This window comes from Mustela putorius, unplaced genomic scaffold (assembly GCF_011764305.1).
Source record: "Mustela putorius furo isolate JIRA1106 unplaced genomic scaffold, ASM1176430v1.1 tig00003853_pilon_pilon_pilon, whole genome shotgun sequence".
Lineage (NCBI taxonomy): Eukaryota > Metazoa > Chordata > Mammalia > Carnivora > Mustelidae > Mustela > Mustela putorius.
In genome coordinates this window covers 84,892,562-84,911,424 of record NW_025422005.1, presented here as the reverse complement: position 1 = coordinate 84,911,424, position 18,863 = coordinate 84,892,562, and the positions used below count along the sequence as shown (strand labels likewise).

At 39.1% G+C, this 18,863-nt stretch overlaps 1 protein-coding gene across 2 annotated transcripts in view; it reads right to left on the bottom strand.

Moving 5' to 3' along the window:
- The window catches only part of MFSD14A (major facilitator superfamily domain containing 14A), a 41,377-nt gene that overhangs the window by 1,416 nt on the left and 21,098 nt on the right, over positions 1 to 18,863 (bottom strand). For both annotated transcript variants that reach the window (XM_004775185.3, XM_013047174.2), the window contains 9 exons: positions 16,710 to 16,772; positions 15,818 to 15,945; positions 14,015 to 14,129; positions 11,297 to 11,515; positions 10,901 to 11,014; positions 10,094 to 10,165; positions 3,703 to 3,815; positions 2,100 to 2,197; positions 828 to 991 (listed from right to left, as the gene is read on the bottom strand). In XM_004775185.3, the coding sequence (XP_004775242.1) occupies positions 828 to 991; positions 2,100 to 2,197; positions 3,703 to 3,815; positions 10,094 to 10,165; positions 10,901 to 11,014; positions 11,297 to 11,515; positions 14,015 to 14,129; positions 15,818 to 15,945; positions 16,710 to 16,772 (1,086 nt within the window). The remainder of the gene's footprint in view (positions 1 to 827; positions 992 to 2,099; positions 2,198 to 3,702; positions 3,816 to 10,093; positions 10,166 to 10,900; positions 11,015 to 11,296; positions 11,516 to 14,014; positions 14,130 to 15,817; positions 15,946 to 16,709; positions 16,773 to 18,863) is intronic.

Here is an 18,863-nt window from a genome sequence, read left to right as displayed (position 1 = left end):
GAACAGAGCCACAAGAGTTTTTCAAAAACAGCCTATCACTTGCAGCACAGAATCTGAACACATCATATGGCTCATGAGCCTTCACCTCATTAGTTCAACAGGAAGATCTCCAAAGTAAAATTAAGTAGTATATGCTATGTCAACCACAGTAGTGGAATCAATGACCGTTTTCTTTGTTTACAAAAGCAAACTACATTATCTAGTAACTGTGAGGGAAACACAGTTAATGCTGTTACCTAAGAATCAAAAGGCTTTTGTTTTAGCCCAGATATGTTCATTCTTAACAAAAACTTGCACAGCCAGTTTAACCTAGGTATAGCCTACAAACAAACATTCATTTTTATTTGAAAGATTTTGGCTGCTCTGCTATACAAGCCAGAAACTGATGAGCTGTTTGTGTTGGCTAAAGATACGATGTCTGCCGTTAATGTTTTCAGTTGTAAGGAGGGAAAGTACAGCAAACAGGTGAGCAAAGATGTGAATCAGCACCTAACTGCCATTTGCTGCAGAAGGCAGCCTCACCTGGGGACCTCGTGCAGCACACACATCCCCGAGGAAACAGCGGTACACACCGGTGGCTATTAACCATGCCATGAGGTGTAACATCATGAACTAGAACAGTTTGATAATTCTTAAATTGACGAGGGGAAAGGTATGTACGGCCGATTTCAAAAAGAGGTATACAGGGGAACACAGTCCCTTCAGCTTTGGTTTTTAAGTGCTGTAGATCTAAAATAATCTCACATAAAAGCCTAGGTGACCAAAACCCATTCATCTTTCAACCCAGCCAAATGAACTGCATTTTTATCAGGTGAATGAAGAAATACCTGTTCGAAATGGTGCTGTGGGCTTGTGTTTGTTCCCAAATCTGTTCCTGTCATTGGCAATTCTTTAAGTTCCACATGGAATATGTAGAAAATGAATCCATAAAGAGCTGGTCCCAGACCATTGCACAGTCCTCGAATTCCTGTTATCATTCCTTGAACAACACCTAAATTGTTTACACAAATTATGTAATGCACCGTTTATTTTTTTCCTGCCCCAGAACCAGACAAAAGTCAATCTAAAACCAAAGTTCTCATCAGACACTAGCAGTTTACCAAGATGGTATTAACAAAGTACTTAGAAGCCATGAGCTCTACAAAGTAAGTTATCTGATAAAATGTGAGATCAGGTAGACCCAACCCAAACATAGGTCTAGTTTAAGCAAGTGGGCAAAAGCACTTTATTTCCCTTTAAAACCTCCCTGGTTAAAAATCAGGCAGGAGTTCACAATCATTAACTGTTAAAAACCTGCCCCTAAGCAGCTACTTAAGACCCTCTGAGTCAAATACAGAGTTTGAGTTTTGCTTTCCTCTGCAATCTTTTCTCAAATCTAAATGCAATTTGCTTTGGCCATAGGCCTTTCCTTCCTCACTTAATCAACCATGTGATCGCTGCCCCTCTTTTGTAACACTCCCTTTTCCCCTTATGACTAGAATAAACACATCCTTTTCAAAGAATTATCTGTTAGCATTTTGAGAATTAAATATTCCTATCACAAAAGCGTTAAGATAAAAAATGTTTTCTATGGTCTTTAGATGACTGAAACCTAAGATTTAAATAAAAAGGTTACTTAAGCCCAGGATGTCTAGCACATCATAGCAAACCCATAATAGTGAACATAAGGTGGCCAGCCTACATCACTAGATTTTCTAGCGACAGAACAGGTAGGGCCCCACAGATGAGAGACATGGTTACAGATATATCCACCAAAGGACGATACCTTGGAATCTGCTTTTCCTTTTTTTTTTTTTTTTTTAAAGATTTTATTTATTTATTTGACAGGCAGAGAGAGAGGAGGAAGCAGGCTCCCCGCTGAGCAGAGCCCGACGCGGGGCTCGATCCCAGGACCCCGGGATTACGACCTGAGCCGAAGGCAGAGGCTTTAACCCACTGAGCCACCCAGGTGCCCCAAATCTGCTTTTCCTCTTAACAGTGAAATCAATTTTAAATTCTTTACTTTGAAGATACACTTCCCGTACGGAGGAAGGAGATAGAAAATAGGATTTGAGTATTCTGTTCTTTGAAATAATTATCATGGGTTCTTGTCAACTCACCTTGTTGATCAGCATCAGCAGTTCGTGAAACCAGGGCACTGACCGCTGGAAAGGTAATGCTAGACATGGCCGCCACCGCCCCGGCAGCCCACATCATCCTGTAACCAAAAGCAGCAAAACAAAAATATATTCTTCACTGTACCTGTCAGTCAAAATATACACTTGAATTCAAGTTACTGTTACTGCAAAGTGGCTGTGGTACAAGGAAAAGGAGAACTGTACTTGGTCTATTCCTTCCTTCCTGTGTGACTCTGGGCAAGTCACTCTAAGGTCTGAGCAGCGGGTGGGGATGGGAAGTGTTGAGAATACCGTATGATACACATACAGAAACAGCATTACGAGTTTCCCCAGCCAGTAAGACTCTGCAGGCCGTGCTCCCACAGACTTGTGCTTCAGTGTGATGCTACTGAGCTGACCTAAGCCTTGGATGTTTTGGCCTTGAAACTTGTAATAAGTGTTTTAGATCATTAAAATTGTGAGTGCCTCTTCGTAAAAACTAGTCTGGAAAACAAAACATCCATCAAAACACATTCTTGGGGCACCTGGGGGGCTCAGTTGTTAAGCATCCGCCTTCGGCTGAGGTCATGATCCCAGAGTCCTGGGATCGAGCCCCACATCAGGCTCCCTGCTCAGTGGGGAGCCTGCTTCTCCCTCTCCTGCTCTCCCTGCTTGTGTTCCTGCTCGCATGCGTGCTCTCTCTCTCTGTTAAATAAAATCTTTAAAACAAAACAAAACCACTCTTGATGCTTACTCCTATTTGATCCAAACAGAGGTAGTATGTTTTGGGGAATGAAACCTGAGTGAACCAAGTTCAGTCCCATCATCCTGAGCATGAAGGCGCAACTGTGCAGCCCAACCTTGACCTCACTACAGCCATCACCCTGCAGGCCACCAGACTTGCAAGAAAAGGAAACAGCCTTCTCTCTGACAGGAAGCTGGGGCCAAAACAATAGGGCTTTCTCAATGAACTTCTGGTCTGTCATCAGTAATGATCACTGATGTCACATGTTTTTTTCTAACCAGAAAAACAAAGAAGGTAAATAACACTAGCTTCCAGGGCTTTGCTACTTTGAGATTACATGTTTTATCCTAATGACAGACTGATACAGATTAAATGCTCATTAGAGATTTAAAAACGAATCTCATTTAAAAAATCTGTCACATAGAAAATGTCACACCCCTCTACCCTCAAGCCATTCTAGAATATACAAATACACAAATGAGAAATCTGTATTGTATACATTTTGAGAGAAAAAAGGCACAGTAAGAGATGGACTAAAATCTAGTAATATGCCTTAGATAAGAAGCAAATAAAAGTCTGTCAATTAGGGGCACCCACGTGGCTCAGTTGGTGGGGTGTCCAACTTGATTTTGCCTCAGGGTCCTGGGATCAACGCCCCGCAACCCCCACCCCAGGCTCTCCACGCAGCAGGGAATCCACTGGGGATTCTCCCTCTCTCCCTCTGCCCCTCCCCCACTCATGTATGCTCATGCTCTCCCCTCTCTAAAATAAAAATCTTTTAAAAAGTCTGTCAGTTATACCTCAACAAAGCTGGAAAAAAAGGGGCAAATATCAAAATCTTAAAAATTAAAATATACCTACCAAGGTTCTGAACCAAAGCCATACCATGCCAGCTGTAATATCTGAAATCCCAGACCCAATAAAATGGTGTTCTTATTTCCAATTGACCGCATAAGTAAACTCAAGACTATGGTCTAGAAAAGAAGAAAAACCAGAATGGAATGGTTTATCAGGAAAAACTTTTTAAAAATAAAAATAAAAAATACTTGGTGACATCCTTCAATCTGTAATATAAAAGGACTACCACTTTTCTACATTTTGGCATTTTTAGCAGTTGCCCTGAATATATCTTGAGACTATTACTCCAGGTCAGATAGAGCAAATGAAAGGTCCCTTTGCTGACACAGATCCAGATCCAGGGAAGAAGAAAAGTGAAAACAGAAAAGTTGAACTTTCTATTCAGTACATTTCTACTGACTGCTTATATCAGAAATTGTAAGCAGTAGCATCAAAGGTCTGAACAGATGATTTGGGGATCCTGGTTATATAACTGCTTTAAAAGTTTTTACAGGTCCAAGTTAATCCAAAATGCTTATCCTCCCACTAAACAGTACAAGAATTACTCTCTGTCCTTCACCTAAATTACTGCTGAAAGCATGATGCTTTTACAAATAGTAAACAGGTATAGTAAGTGTGATTTGGGAAACATACAGTATAGGAACGTAGCCTTTGGAAAAACAGCCTGGATCATAATCTTGGCTCTAACTATGTGACCCTGGGCAAGTTACTTCACACTGAAATAGTTCTGTCTCTTATAAAATGGCAATGAAGAGTACCTACTTCAAAACTCTGTCATGTAGGTTAGAGGAGGTATTTACAAAATGCTTAGCACTGGGCTTGGCACACTGTAGGTGTTTAATAAACAATATTATGGGTTGAATGGGTTTTCTTTTCTTTCAAAGTGAAAAGAAATTCAGCAATGATTTGGGGACATGAGAAAGTATTTCTTGCTATTTTTAGAAAAAGATCTTATATCTTTTTAAAAATTTGTATCTCCCTCTACCTACTGTTCCCCCTGCTTGTGCACTCTGTCAAATAAACAAACTCTTAAAAAAAAAATAAATAAATTCTTTAAATTGAGGGTGCCTGGTGGCTCAGTCAATTACAATCTGCCTTCAGCTCAGGCGATCCAGCAGTTCTGGGGTCAAGCCCCACATTGGGCTCTGGCTTAGCAGGGTGTCTACCTCTCCCTCTCCCCTGCACCCCTACCCCCACTCATGCCCACACTCCCGAAAAAATAAAAGCTTTAAAATAAACAAAATTCTCTAAATTGAAATAACCACTTAAGAGCTTAATCTGATATAATCACAAGCCAGTGGAAAGCAAATGAAGAGCCCTGTAGGAGTTCTTGAACAATTAAGACTCCTACTAGATTTCTTCTCTCCGATTTCCCCTTAAAACACTAGCGAGTGTAAGAGTTCCACAAGGTATGGAACCTTGCTGGATTCCGTTCTTCTCAACAACCACAACCACAAAAGGGAACTCAACCCGATTAAGCAGTTAGCAAAGAAAAACTTCCTGTATACAGGACACCCTAATTGAGAACATTGATTTTCTCCCGAAAGGCAGGAACTTCCTTAAGTATCTGTAGCTTTGTATCCCTAGCAGCTACTGTATGTTCTTAATATTTACAGAAAACGTGATTTTTAAATATGTCAAAATAGTCTCAATAATGGGATAAACTGGGGCGCCTGGGTGGCTCAGTAGGTTAAGCCGCTGCCTTCAGCTCAGTTCATGATCTCAGGGTCCTGGGATCGAGTCCTGCATCAGGCTCTCTGCTCAGCAGGGAGCCTGCTTCCCTCTCCGTCTCTCTGCCTGCCTCTCCGTCTACTTGTGATTTCTGTCAAATAAATAAAATCTTAAAAAAAAAATAATGGGATAAATTTCTTAGTGTATACAGTGTACTAGACAAGAAAAATTATTTGGTGTACCTTAATTTAGTGTAACTCATTTTGTCCCAAATGTTAAACAACCAATTTAACCAAGGCGTATATAGCTAGTTAACAGTTAACTGACATCAGTTTTGGTCTGTTAAGCAAATATATGCCAAGTTCCGACTATATCCCACTGCTATTCTAGGTCTAAGGGAACTGACCCAAGGGTCAGAGAACAGGTCAAAGTACTGGTCAGCAAACAAAATACCGCATCTGGGAGGGAAGATGGACGTAAGTGCACTGGTTTAGAAAGATCATTGCAGGCTGTAACTGCTATGGAAAAAGATGAAATGGGGCAGTGGAATAGAAGTGTTGCTTGAACCAGGATGGCCAGAGAAGGCCCTTCTGAGGAGACAGCTGAATGGGGAGGGAAGTGACTACGTGAGTATCTCGGGGATCAGAATATTCCAATAAGTGGTAACTGCAAGTGCAAAGGCCCTCAACTGGAATATATTCAATAACAGGGATTATGGACACAATGAGGTCATGTTGAGTCCAGGTTTTTTTCTGGTTGCAAAGGAAAATAAATTTTAAACAAGAGGATTAAAATTTCACTCTACAGGGGCGCCTGAGTACTTAGTCTGTTAAGTGTCCAACTCTTGATTTTGACTCAGGTCACGATATCAGGGATGTGGGATCAAGCCCTGCATAGGGCTCCCTGCTCAGCATGGAGTCTGCTTGAAATTCTCTCTCCCTCTGCCCCTCCCCCTGCTCACACTCACTCTCTCTCTCTCTAAAATAAATAAAATCTTAAAAAAATTCACTTTACAAAAATTACTTTCCCAAGTGGCGAATAAACTACAGGGAGACCAGATGGAGGCAAGAGCCATGGCTCAGACTGGCTCCTAGTATCAGAGATGGGGAGAGATGCTTCAATTCAGAATGGATTTTGGAGACAGAGGTAACAGGAGATACCATCTAAGGGATTATGTGGTAAGGGTAAAGAAAGGCAAAAATCCACAAATATGACACCAAAGTTTGTTGTGGCCCCAGCAACCGGGAGCATGGTGATGCCCATCAACGAGGTGAGCAGTGCTAAAGGGAAGGAATCCAGATTTCAGTTTTGGTTATGTCAAGTTTAATTGCCCAACACGTGTCAAACAGGAGCTCAGTCAGGGGCCAGCCTAGAGGTAAAATCTTAAGAGGTCACCAGCACATGGAGGACTAGATAAGAGCACTGAGAAAGGAAATATGTCCAACAATAACCCTGCACTCACATAAGCTTTTATTTAGTGCAAAAGTTAGGCTTGCGTGCCTCCTGGCATCAAAGAAGTGATGGGGCCTAACAGCCCCAGAGGGGACAGCAAACATTTGGCTCCCACTGGAAAGTGTGTCTGTCCATGTTTCCAAATCTTCTCATTTGGGGGGAGAAGCTACAAACACGTATTTTCATATACCCTCCCAATCTTTAAATGGTTACTACTAATTTTTAAAGTAAGTATGTACGTATGATTTATTTTAAGATTTTGTTTTTTTAAGTAATCTCTAAACCCCATATGGGGCTCAAACTCCCAATCCCAGGACCAAGAGTCACATGCTCTACCGACTGAGCCAACCAGGAGCCCTTTTTAAAGTTAAAGCAGAAAAATAAACAATGGCTTCTAATTTAGCACTTAACTGAGTTGCGGGCACCATACAGGGTGCTACAGTGACCAAGATGAATGTCACTGACCTCACTCACAGGCTACTCTTCCTACAATCTACCAAGGCAAAAATAATCAAAAATAAACAGAGGTAAAAGCAACAGTACAGTGTATTCTGTACAATGACAGAGCTATACCTCAGTTAGTATGGGAACTCAGAGAGAGGACACTTAGCGTAGAGGGTGGGGAGGCAGAAAGACCAGCAGGAACAAAGGCACAAGGGCAAGCAGTAACACGAGCAGGCAAGCAACAAGTGTATACTTGACATAAATGAGAATACGAGACAATTCTTCTACCTTTGGAATTATATTATACTTAACATTTTAGTTCATTTAATGACAGCAACATAATGATCATTTTATCTATATATACTACATAATTCCATTAACCTGTTTTTTGAAATGCAACTAATTTTCTCACTTTTTAAAATGTGATTCATCTCAAAAATGGTATTTCTACATAGGCCTCAAAAACTAAATGGTTACTTAGGGACCATACTCCTTGTGGGCTGTGTATGTAACAACTGCTGTATGTCCAGTGCTGGCTGGCTGGCAGCTCATATCCTCCCACGCTCCAAGCACTGCAAGCGCTCCGCACACATGCCCAACCATACATACCCCCTCCTGTATCCACAGCTATTTTCCATCTTGTTTTTCTAAAGATTTATTTGACAGAGACAGACACAGCGAGAGAGGAAACACAAGTGGGGGAGTGGAAGAGGGAGAGGCTGGCTTCCCACTGAGCAGGGAGCCCTGGAGCAGGAAGCTAGTTGTGGGACCCTGGGATCATGACCTGAGGCGTTTAATGACTGAGCAATCCAAGTGCCCCTGTTTTCCATCTTCTACCCTTTGTGCTAGGTGCCCTCTGCTGAGCAGAGAGAAAATTTCCTCTAAAGCACCTTCACAGCACTCCAGCAGTGTTACTGCCTGAATTTCTAAGGCATCTGCAGCTTCTATGATCAGTGACATGTGAAACAGCTATTCGTCTCTTATGTGCCATTATAGTAAATGTTAGCTTGTTCTCTTCGTCTAAATCTTAAACAAAATATTACCAAATATAATCTCAGCAATGTATGAAAAAGATAAAACATCATGACGGGGTTGGGTTTATCGCAGGACTCAAGGTCGGTTTAACATTTGATAATTCCTCAAGATCAACTCTTACTATTTGTACATTTTCCTTGGTGATATACCTTAGAAAGGTGTTTTTTTAAAAAGCTATTTTTACATGTAGGCAACAATATATTTTCCCCAAAGCTGAAGTGCACTTTTCTGACAGCCAGAAATGCACATTTAAATGCAACATAATTTCTGTTTAAGGAGCTTCAAGATAAAATAGGAGTTAGAATGGATATTAAAGAGAAAACATGATATAAGGAGCACTGGGTATTATTTAAGACTAATGAATCACTGACCTCTACCTCTGAAACCAATAAATATGTTAACTGAATTTAAATTTCAAAAAATTAATAAAATGGAAGTTAGAAATAGTACTTACTAATACTCAATGCCATATGAATGCAAGTGTGAGGCAATGGATATATTATAGAATTTAAATTTGAAACTTATCACTAAACCTACCAAAAAATTCGTAAGTGATAAGATCTGCAGAAGGAATCCTACACCTAAAAGATGGTAAAACATCTAAGAGACCTATGAAATGCAACCTGCCTTTCATTTCCTGAAGAACAGAATAAAACAGAGCTGCAATCTAGAAGACTAGATCTAAGATAAGAAAGAATGTTAGATTAGATCATCTACATCTACAACTAAGCCAAGCCAGAGAGGAAGAAATGGGTGGGACTTTATTCACTGAAAGGAGAAAGACTGACTAGAGAAATATTCTGGTCGCCAGAATATACTACTTGATCACGGAAAAGAGATTTGAGGCCAAGATGAAAGAAATACTCCTAAGAAAATCCAAATTGCTGGTTGATTAATATCTTATTTATCAACCAACCACTGGCTACCAACTGCATTTCCAGGGTAAGTACTTCACGTCATTCCTCTGCTCAAAACCCTCTAATGGCTTCCCATCTTTCCATTAAGTCTCAGCATAACCTGTGAGGCCCCAGATGACCTGATGGTTCCCTCTGCACCTCCTCTCTGACTTAATTTCTTGAAGGTCACTGCCTCGCTTGCTCTGCCAGAGCCGTGCTGTCCCCCTGGCTGTTTCTCACACGTGCCAGCTACAGTCCTTCCTTAGAGTTTTACTTCTGTACCTGCTGCTCAGAATGCTCTTCTAGATATTCCCATGGCCTGTTCCTCTCTCCTTCGGGTTTCTGCTCAAATGTCACCAAGTATCAGCTAGGCCTTCCCAACCCCTCCAGGTAAAATAACACCCATCCCCAGTCCCTCTGTATCCCCAGCACCATTTTTCTTTATCGTTTTCATTATACCTGATACATGTACACAGACATTTTTTGAAGCTTCTGTCCTATCCCACAAGAATGCAAGCTCTACAAGAGCAGGGATTTAGTTCAGTTCACTGCTACACCCCCACGGCGTGGCACACATGCCACGCATGGCAGTACTCAATAAATATGTGAGGACTGATAGAAAATTTTTTACTTTATGCAGGTGTACTCTCTAGTATAAATCAATAAACTACCTTTCTGCTTTATACATTGTATGACAAAAATATGCCCATCCCCAAAATCTGATCCAAAGACTAAGTACACTTAACAAAACTGAATTTCTGAACCTACAAGCCTCAGATTCCTGACACTGGTGACTCCACCAAGAAAATGTCACTTGAGTATCACTTCAGGCCCCATTGGGATGGTCAACCAGGAGCAACTCTCTACCACCTCACTCTAACTAAAAAGAGACTCACCTGTGCAATAATGGAAAGAATGCCAAGGACTGCTATAAATGCTGCAACACTTTCCGGTGAAAACTTCATTATCTAAAAGGTTTCCAAAAAAAGTAACATTAATAAAGACATTAATAAAGTGTAACAAAAACCATACTGATGCGAGTCCTTGTATATTAACATTAAATGGGCCAGAAAAAAACCCCACAACTCATTTATAAACAAAGAATTCTTCAAAGAAGACTCTGGCTTTCAGTGAGAATCACAATTGTAACAACTGTCGACAGACTACAAATAATAGCTACTTAATTTAGATTCGGTAATTCTAAGTCTCTTAATTTAGACTTAGGTTTCATAAATTTGAGACCCCTATCAAGCACTCAGAATCCATGTTATAAATAGTGCACTGTTTTGTGATTTTATGGATATCGATAAAGGCTTGATCCTCCTTGGTAAGATTAGTGTCAAGGAGGAAAAACGAATGCTCTCAGTAGAGCTCGCTGCTTTACTGATACATGCCCTCCATGTCCAAGAGACTGGACTAGACGGATGGATTACAAGCATCCCATCACTTCTACAGACAACACATAAGCTCAAGCCACATGCAGTGACGGGATAATTGTATCTTTCTGCAGAAGCCAAAGTCTTAATAGATATGCCGAAGGACCAACAACCACTCTACGTAGGAAGTAAACTCCAGTGAGCCATTATTTACAACACAGGAGGCATTTAAAAGTCTCTGCTATCACAGCTCTCGACATGAAATATTTTTGTTATGAAGGCACTAAACAGTGGAAGAAAAGTCCCTCTTGGCAGTTAGGATTTTACCTGTCTGAGGTATAAAAAGAAGCTGGAGTATTGGCCTGCCTCTGGTAGGTAGGAGAGGAACACCGTGATGCAGATCAGCAGCACTATGGAATCCTGGCCCACTTTTTTTAAGGACTAGAATAAGAAAAAGACTGATATAAGGTTTTATACCCAAACACTAAACTATTTTTAAAAATATGCAGTGTTATCTTCTGGCAGTGTATATACAGACACTTAGCTATCTTTTCAAAATGCCTTTCATCCTCCCCAAACTACTCTGAAAAGTATTTCAAAATATTTTAAAAATACGTCACGATGTTTTCCCCAAAGAAACATCCACGACAATATATGAACATTGCACTGAATCATACATTCACTTTTTTTGCCGAACAGAAGGAAAAAACATAAACTTTTTACCGCAAAAGGGTCGGCCTGTTCCCAGGAAATGGGTGCCCCCCATGACGCTGGCCGCATCTTCTCGGGCAAAGACTCTGGCACAGCAACAAGGATAAAACAAATATCCAGCAATGCTATGGCTGTAGCCAGGACCACCACCAAGCTGTCCCCATACACACGGCCGAGGTAAGCTCCGATTGCGGGGCTGGTTACCAGACTTGCAGCAAATGTTGCTGAAACCTGCAATAAATCCAAGTGGACAGGAAGAGATTAGTCCGGACACCCTGACCCTCCTTCAGAGCTGCAGAATGCAGATTTACGTCAGTCCTCCTGCCATGCTCTCCCTTTCCAGGATCCTACCTGTGCCATTCTTCTTATATTCTCTTCTTTCGCAGAAAGAGGAAAGAAGTAGATTCTTAACTAAAAAAGTATGTAATGGCCTGAAAGAAGTCTAAAGAACAATGCTCTAGGGAAACCCACTGTCACTGTGATTTTTTCCCCCCAGTATTAAAACGAGATGAATGTTTACCTTGATGCATAAGGCTGGCTGAAATAAAGCTTAAAGACTTCGAGGTTTATCTTCTTTCTCATCAGTAAGAGTGTAAGTGCTAGTACAAAACTGAACTATGTGATTTTTTAGGTGGCAGAGTTAGGAAGGATAGGATCACAGGTCCTTAGCACTGAGTATATCACTAACCATCTCTCTCTCAAACTTTGAGGAAGTCCACACACGTCTGGGGAAGATGCAGATTAAAGAGGACACAGGGGAGGAGTAACTTAATCCCAGACGTGTCTGGCCTATTAGACAAAATGGCCGGCAAATCAGTAGACATAGCAGCAAGTATCACCTGATGGAGACCATGCTCGGTGCTGGAGAATAAGAAATTAATGTTGCCATGCATGAGCTGCTCCCCACCTTGTGCTTTATTCTGTCTCTGTGCCATTTTTGGCTTCTGGATGGAGGATTTAACTTCACAGAAGTGCTTATGTTTAGCTGTTTATTAATAACTGCTCAAAAGAAAGAATCCAACTTCCAAAGGCCAATTATCTGACACGTACATAACAATGTAGTAACTTTAAGCATCTCACTATTGACCCAAATGTCCATCAGCTGGGGAACAGCTGAACAAAAAGAGTACATTCCATACAGTGTAAAACTACACCAAAGTAAAAGAGGAACTACTGGTAAATGTATCAACAGGAATCAAAGATGATAACTAAGTGCAGACAGAAAAGACCATGTTCTGTTATTTCATTTAAGTTTAATTTCTATTAAAAGCAAACCTACAGGGGCACCTGGGTAGCTCAGTTGGTTAAATCCTCTGACTTTTAGTTTGGGATCAGGTCAAGATCTCAGGGTTGCTGAGATGGAGCCCTACATCAGACTCATGCTCACTGCGGAGTCTGCTCTGCTTCAGATTCTCTCTCCCCCGCTGCCCCTCCCCCCACTCACTTGCTCAGTAACAAACAAAATCTTAAAAAAAAAAAGGCAAAACTACAAAGACAGAAAGTACACTGGTGATTGGGGATGGATGGCAGATGGCCTTTGGACAGATGGAAATGTTCTAAAACTGGATTGTGGTGGTATTTTGTTAGGGTAGATTTAGCAAATTAAAGATTTTTATTTATTTATTTTGGAGACAGGGAGCACTCACACATGCAAGTAGGGAGAGGGGAAGAGGGCCATCATCAACTTCGTATTGTTTAGCATTCTAAGTTTATGACTGAAATCAGTTTTTTTTTTAAAGTTTCTCACAATAGGTATTTTCCCCTAAAAACTTCCTAATCCATGATTCTTTGTGTCCTTTGAATCAAAGACAGTTTCTTGTAAAACTAAGATTCAGGCTGACACAGTACACAGTCAAAAGATCCTTGTCCTATATTTGCTGACACTCATCACTGTCTTGCTTCGATCTCATAATGACCTGTATGTTATCATGTCTCTGTTAGCCTTTTTATTCCTAGATTTAATGGACAAGAGATTACACCACCACCAAACACTTAATTTCTCAAAACAGTATTCAAAGGTTGGCAAACTGCCACCATCTGGGTCAATCCAGCTAAGGATGGTTCTTACATTTTTTAAGAGATACACACACACATAGATACAGAATGAGACTCTATGTGGCCCACAAATTCACAGAAATGTTCTGCTGATCCCTGACCTATACATTAGCCTATTGCATTTTAGAGTAGCCATTAAATATTAGTAATGTTTAAAAACTCATGACATTAAATAATTCCTTATTTTTAGTATTTTTTAAAAAGATTTTATTTATTTATATGTTAGAGGGAGAGCAAAAGAGCACAAGCAAGAGGGAATAGCAGAGGGAGAGGGAGAAGCAGGCTCCCCGCTGAGCAGGGAGCCCCATGTGGGACCAGATCCCAGGACCCTAGGATCATGACCTGAGCTGCAGGCAGATACTTAACCAGCTGAACCACCTAGGGGTCCCAATTTTTAGTATTCTTTAAAAAGAACTTCTAAAAGGTAAAAATATTCTGTAATTTCAAACCTGATGTATATGACTACTACTAAAAAATCAAAATTTACAAGGCTTTGTACTGAAAAAAAACTTTTGATATAAGTCATCCACTAGATAGTAATTGATGACTTTATTATGAAATGTATTTTATACAAAGAAGTAAATTTTGAATGCAAAGGCTTACACTTCTAATATGAAACAATTAAAAAACAAGGTATTTTCCCACAGATACAAAGAACAGAATAAATACACATACCAGTCCATAAGCCATACTTCTTTCATGTTCTTGGGTTATATCTGCCACATATGCAAATACCACGGAGAAAGTCACTGCAAAAACCCCAGAAACAGAGATAACAGCAAAATACCACCTAGGATCAGAAAAAAAATTGACAAGAACCATCAGAACAATTACCGCCACACCGCAACTTTCCTTTATTCTCTTAAGTGAGGTAGAGTAAAAAACAGCTAATTTCAGTCAATGGCTTACTAAGACAGTTCACGGACTCTTCTATAAATCATAAGCCATAGATATAAAGAAAATACACTCTTAGAAGTCACCCTTCAAAAGCAATTCAGTTACTATGCAGGAATACTTAAAATTAGACAATATATCCAGGTGAATATTTTACCCAACTGCTGAGCTGTTAAATGGCTTTATTGTTGGTTTTGCTAAAAAGAGCAACAAACTAAACTCTGTTGTAATTGATCCATTACTATTTCCCACCATAGCACTACACAAAACACAAAATTCAGTGGGTACAATGGAGAAACAAGTTACTCTCTATTTATTTTATGCCTCTATAAACCAGATGCTTTTCCATAAGCTATATTTGGCTTTTCAGATGTTGGCAAAACAAACATTTCAGTCTTCACATAGAAGAAACCTGTGTGGCAATACTCATAAATGAAACAGAGAACAGACAATTACCATAAAGAGTAAAAAAAGCTATTTTAAAAAGCAAACTACATTTCGGTATATATGATTTCAAAATAACTGGCCAGGAATAAAAAATTCCTATTGTAATGTTGAATGTTTAGTTTTAAATATCATGTGTCATCATAATGAACTTTCAAAATACTCCACTAGGGCTGTATTGCTTACTAAATTTTTTCTAATACAGTTTTTCACAGCCAATCTTTTGTTCATCTCCTAGACTCCTCTGGTACAATTTCACTTGAGTGATTAGCATTCATCAAGGGTTTGGCCTTCAGAATTGTATCAATCTAACCTACAAGAGTAAGATCCTGGCTCTTATATTCCCTTAGTCTTTATAGACAGCCATGGAAAATATAGCCCATCTGTGATGCAGAACTAACATTCATATGCAGTGGAGTAGAACATTAGGAGAATTAATAAAGCTACAACAAAACTGGGCTCTATTACCTTGAGAAAAATCATTCTCATTGTTAGCTTTCCCTCCCTTCCTCCTCAGTGAAAGAATCCTGATTTCAGTTAACGACACCATGAACCTAGCATCTTGTAACAAGGAGGAGCATATGCCTGAAATTTGACCAGATACAAGCAGAGGTTGGATGAGAACTGTGTAGTTTCTTTATAGGAAGGCAGTGTGCTCTTCTTAGCCATTCCTTCCGTCTTGCTGCCTGAAGTGTGACACAAGCTGGAGCTCAGGCAGCCATACTGGACACTGGAGGTACTAGCAGAGGATGGCAGAGCACAAAGACAGAAAAGGTCTGGTTCCCCAGAACCGCCAAACCAGCTCTACACTGTTCAACTCCTGACTTCTTTTATATGGAGAAAGAAAGAAGCTTCCTTGATGTTAAGCAACTATTATTTTGGGCTGTGAAATCCAAAAGCAGTTTATCGCCAATAGTCTACACACTTCCTATAGTAGTATCTAGTTCTAAAATCATTATGAACTATTACTTAGCCACAATATTTTTAAGGACCCTCTCATCTGCATCAAAGAATACTGGAAGAATAAAATTAAAATCTATATAAAAGGTAAGATGGCAAAAAGGTGAACGAAATTAAGGACTATTCAGAAAACAATGAAGAAAACGATATTTAACCACTGTGATCTGATTATGCACATACCATGGGCTGATCTTCATTAAAGGAATTGGGGCACATGTGAAAAATACTGTTAGCAGCAAGAAGGATTTCCGACCCCAAACATCAGAAAGAGCACCAATAAGTGGGGCACTGAGGAATGACAACAACCCCTAAAAAAAAATAAATGAAAAAAAAAAATGTATACAATCTATACCAATGAGCCAAAAATAAATCATTCTACTATCATAGAAGAATTTTTTTAAAGTTTATTTCTAACATAAGCATAATACCACCAAAACTTTAGATAACTTATTTCTTGTCTATGTAAAATTTGAAACTTTCCCAAGATTGTCCAGAATCACCTGCAGGGCTCTGGTTGCATGTTCATATGAAATGTTCTAATGAATTCCCAACAGAATAATTCCACATTAGCAATTCTAGAAAGAATATCATGTTAGTTATCTGTTTTTATATTCATAGGCTAATTACCTATTTATAAACCTTGTTGGTCAAATGAAATCAAGAGTAGAGAGAATGTACAATAATCAAGACTTTATCATATAGTTTTATATTTATGTATTTTTTAATAGTTCTTTTCTCTTCAGGCTGTATGTTTGCTGTTAGCTTATAAAAGCATTTAGATCTCTGAAATAAAAATGCCAACACATAAATCTGTTATGATGTGGTTGATCATTATATGTAGTTGTCTGTATTTGATTCAGATCATTTTTAGATGACCAACGAAAGTAAATATATTTTTCTTTAATAATAAAGATCATATTTAAAATCCAGTTCATTTTTGAAGTGTTAAGCAATCCCCCCAGATATACTCAAATTGTAAAAATTAACAGTGAATTTGTCTATTAACTAACTGTTAAACACATGGAAGTGTATGTGCCTGTGCGTATGTGGGCAAATACATCACTGATCCTACCTTTACTCCTTGAATTAAGCCATTCATCAGAAATGTATGTTTGGGAAAGGTTTCATGTAATACCTAAAGAAAAAATACAAAATAAAAATTTCATACCACATTTTACTCTCAGTAAAACTTCTACATTTACATTTTAAAACATACCTTCACAAAATTTTATTTCCTGTAAATTTTCAGTTTTGTCTGATGCTAGACATTTGAGTAAGTACTAATAATAGCAAACATTTATTTGGAATCTACGAGGTCATAAAAGACTAAACTGGGCACTTTACATATATTATTTCCTTCAATTCCTCTTAATGATCCTACAAGAACACTGACACAGGCAGAGGTTAAGCATCCTACACATGATTACACAGTATGTAGCAAAACTGAAACTGAGCACAGGAAGCTGGGTTTGAAAGTCCATGCTTTTACTTACTATGTGGTGCCTTCACTGTTTGCCACATATTAACTGGCTTAGAACTCCTTTACAGACAGGTGCAGGCATTACTGAGATAGGAGACTGGGAGAATAGGGAAATTTTAATTGCTGAAAAGTGAATCTAGAAAGACACCATAAAGTAAGAAAAAGAAATCCCCACCTCTGAAAATGTGTAACAAGTTACTCTATTCTTTCTAAGACCAAGTCTCAAACCACAGAACATTAATTTATTCAATGGGCAGCAGGTGAACCACTGGGTAGCCACTGGTTGACAAAGCAACTAGAGGGAAAAATTACTGAAAAATGGGCGCCTGGGTGGCTCAGTGGGTTAAAGCCTCTGCCTTCAGCTCAGGTCATGATCTCAGGGTCCTGGGATTGAGCCCCTCATCGGGCTCTGCTCAGCGGGGAGCCTGCTTCCCCTCCTCTCTCTGCCTTGCCTCTCTGCCTACTTGTGATCTCTGTCCAATAAATAAATAAAAATCTTAAAAAAAAAAGATACTTTATAAAAAAATTACTGAAAAAATAAGGAGCAGCTACCATTTTTACAGCCTATGTGTCAGAGGCTTTATATATACTTTTATGTCATGCTAACAACATTATGGGTTATATAAAATATCACTCTACAGATGAGGCAACCAAGTTCTTGCTTGACTTAAAAGCCACTGCTTCTTCCATTATACATGCTGTTTCTCCAAAAAATACAAGAGAGAATGGCAATATGGAGAATAAGAAAGTTGGGAAATCTCTTTAGGAAGAAAAACTATGCTGAGTGTACATTCTGACATCTTATAAGAAAACCTTTAGAGGGGTTAAAATGCTCCCTTTTCTTCAGTTACTCTTATGCCCAAAACTAGAAATTTAACAAAAATGAACTCACATGTACAAATAAAGAAAATTAGAAATGAAATGTTTAGTCAAAGAAAATCATTAACATGGGGAAAAGCACATATTTATGAGATTTGTTTATTTTGTCTCTAATATTTTATATGATATATATTACATATTTTCTCAACTGAAGGTGATTTTGACCCCCAGGGGTTATATAAGAATGTCTGAATACATTTTTGATTGTCAAAATTTGGATGGGGAACTACATCTAAGAGGCAGAGATCAAGAATGCTGCAAAACACCTTATAGCACGCAAGTCAGCCCCTCACAACAAATAATCATTTGGCCCAAACTGTCCACAGTGCTAAAACTTTCTGTAAAGAACCAGACAGCAGGTATCTTTTTATAACTTTGTAAGCTATACAGTCTCTGTCACAAGTATTCAACTCAACAAAAACAGCCAAAGACTATATGTACAGGAATGGTCTGGCTGTGCCCCAAATAAAGCATTATTATGAAAAACAGGCTACTAACATGATGTATAGGATTTGCTCTATATATCTGGCCATAGTTTGCCAGTTCTTGCACTAAAGGAAAAGATTTAAACTCCCTAAAGTGATATCTCCAAACTTTTTGCAACAAATCAAATACAGTTTTCTTCCAATAATTACTAAGGGCCAAATCTTTGTAGGGATTAAAAAAAAAAATGTGTGTTGCAAAGAATGAAGACCATAATGAATGCCTACAAAAAGGTTTATGATATGCTAGATCTCACTGCTAATGATTCACTTTGCCAAGCTACCTTCCATTCCAACAATCTGGTCTTTTCACCATTTTAAATATTCTCATGCTTTCCAATATTCACTTTCATACAGGACATCATCTCCATCTGGCATGTTTGTT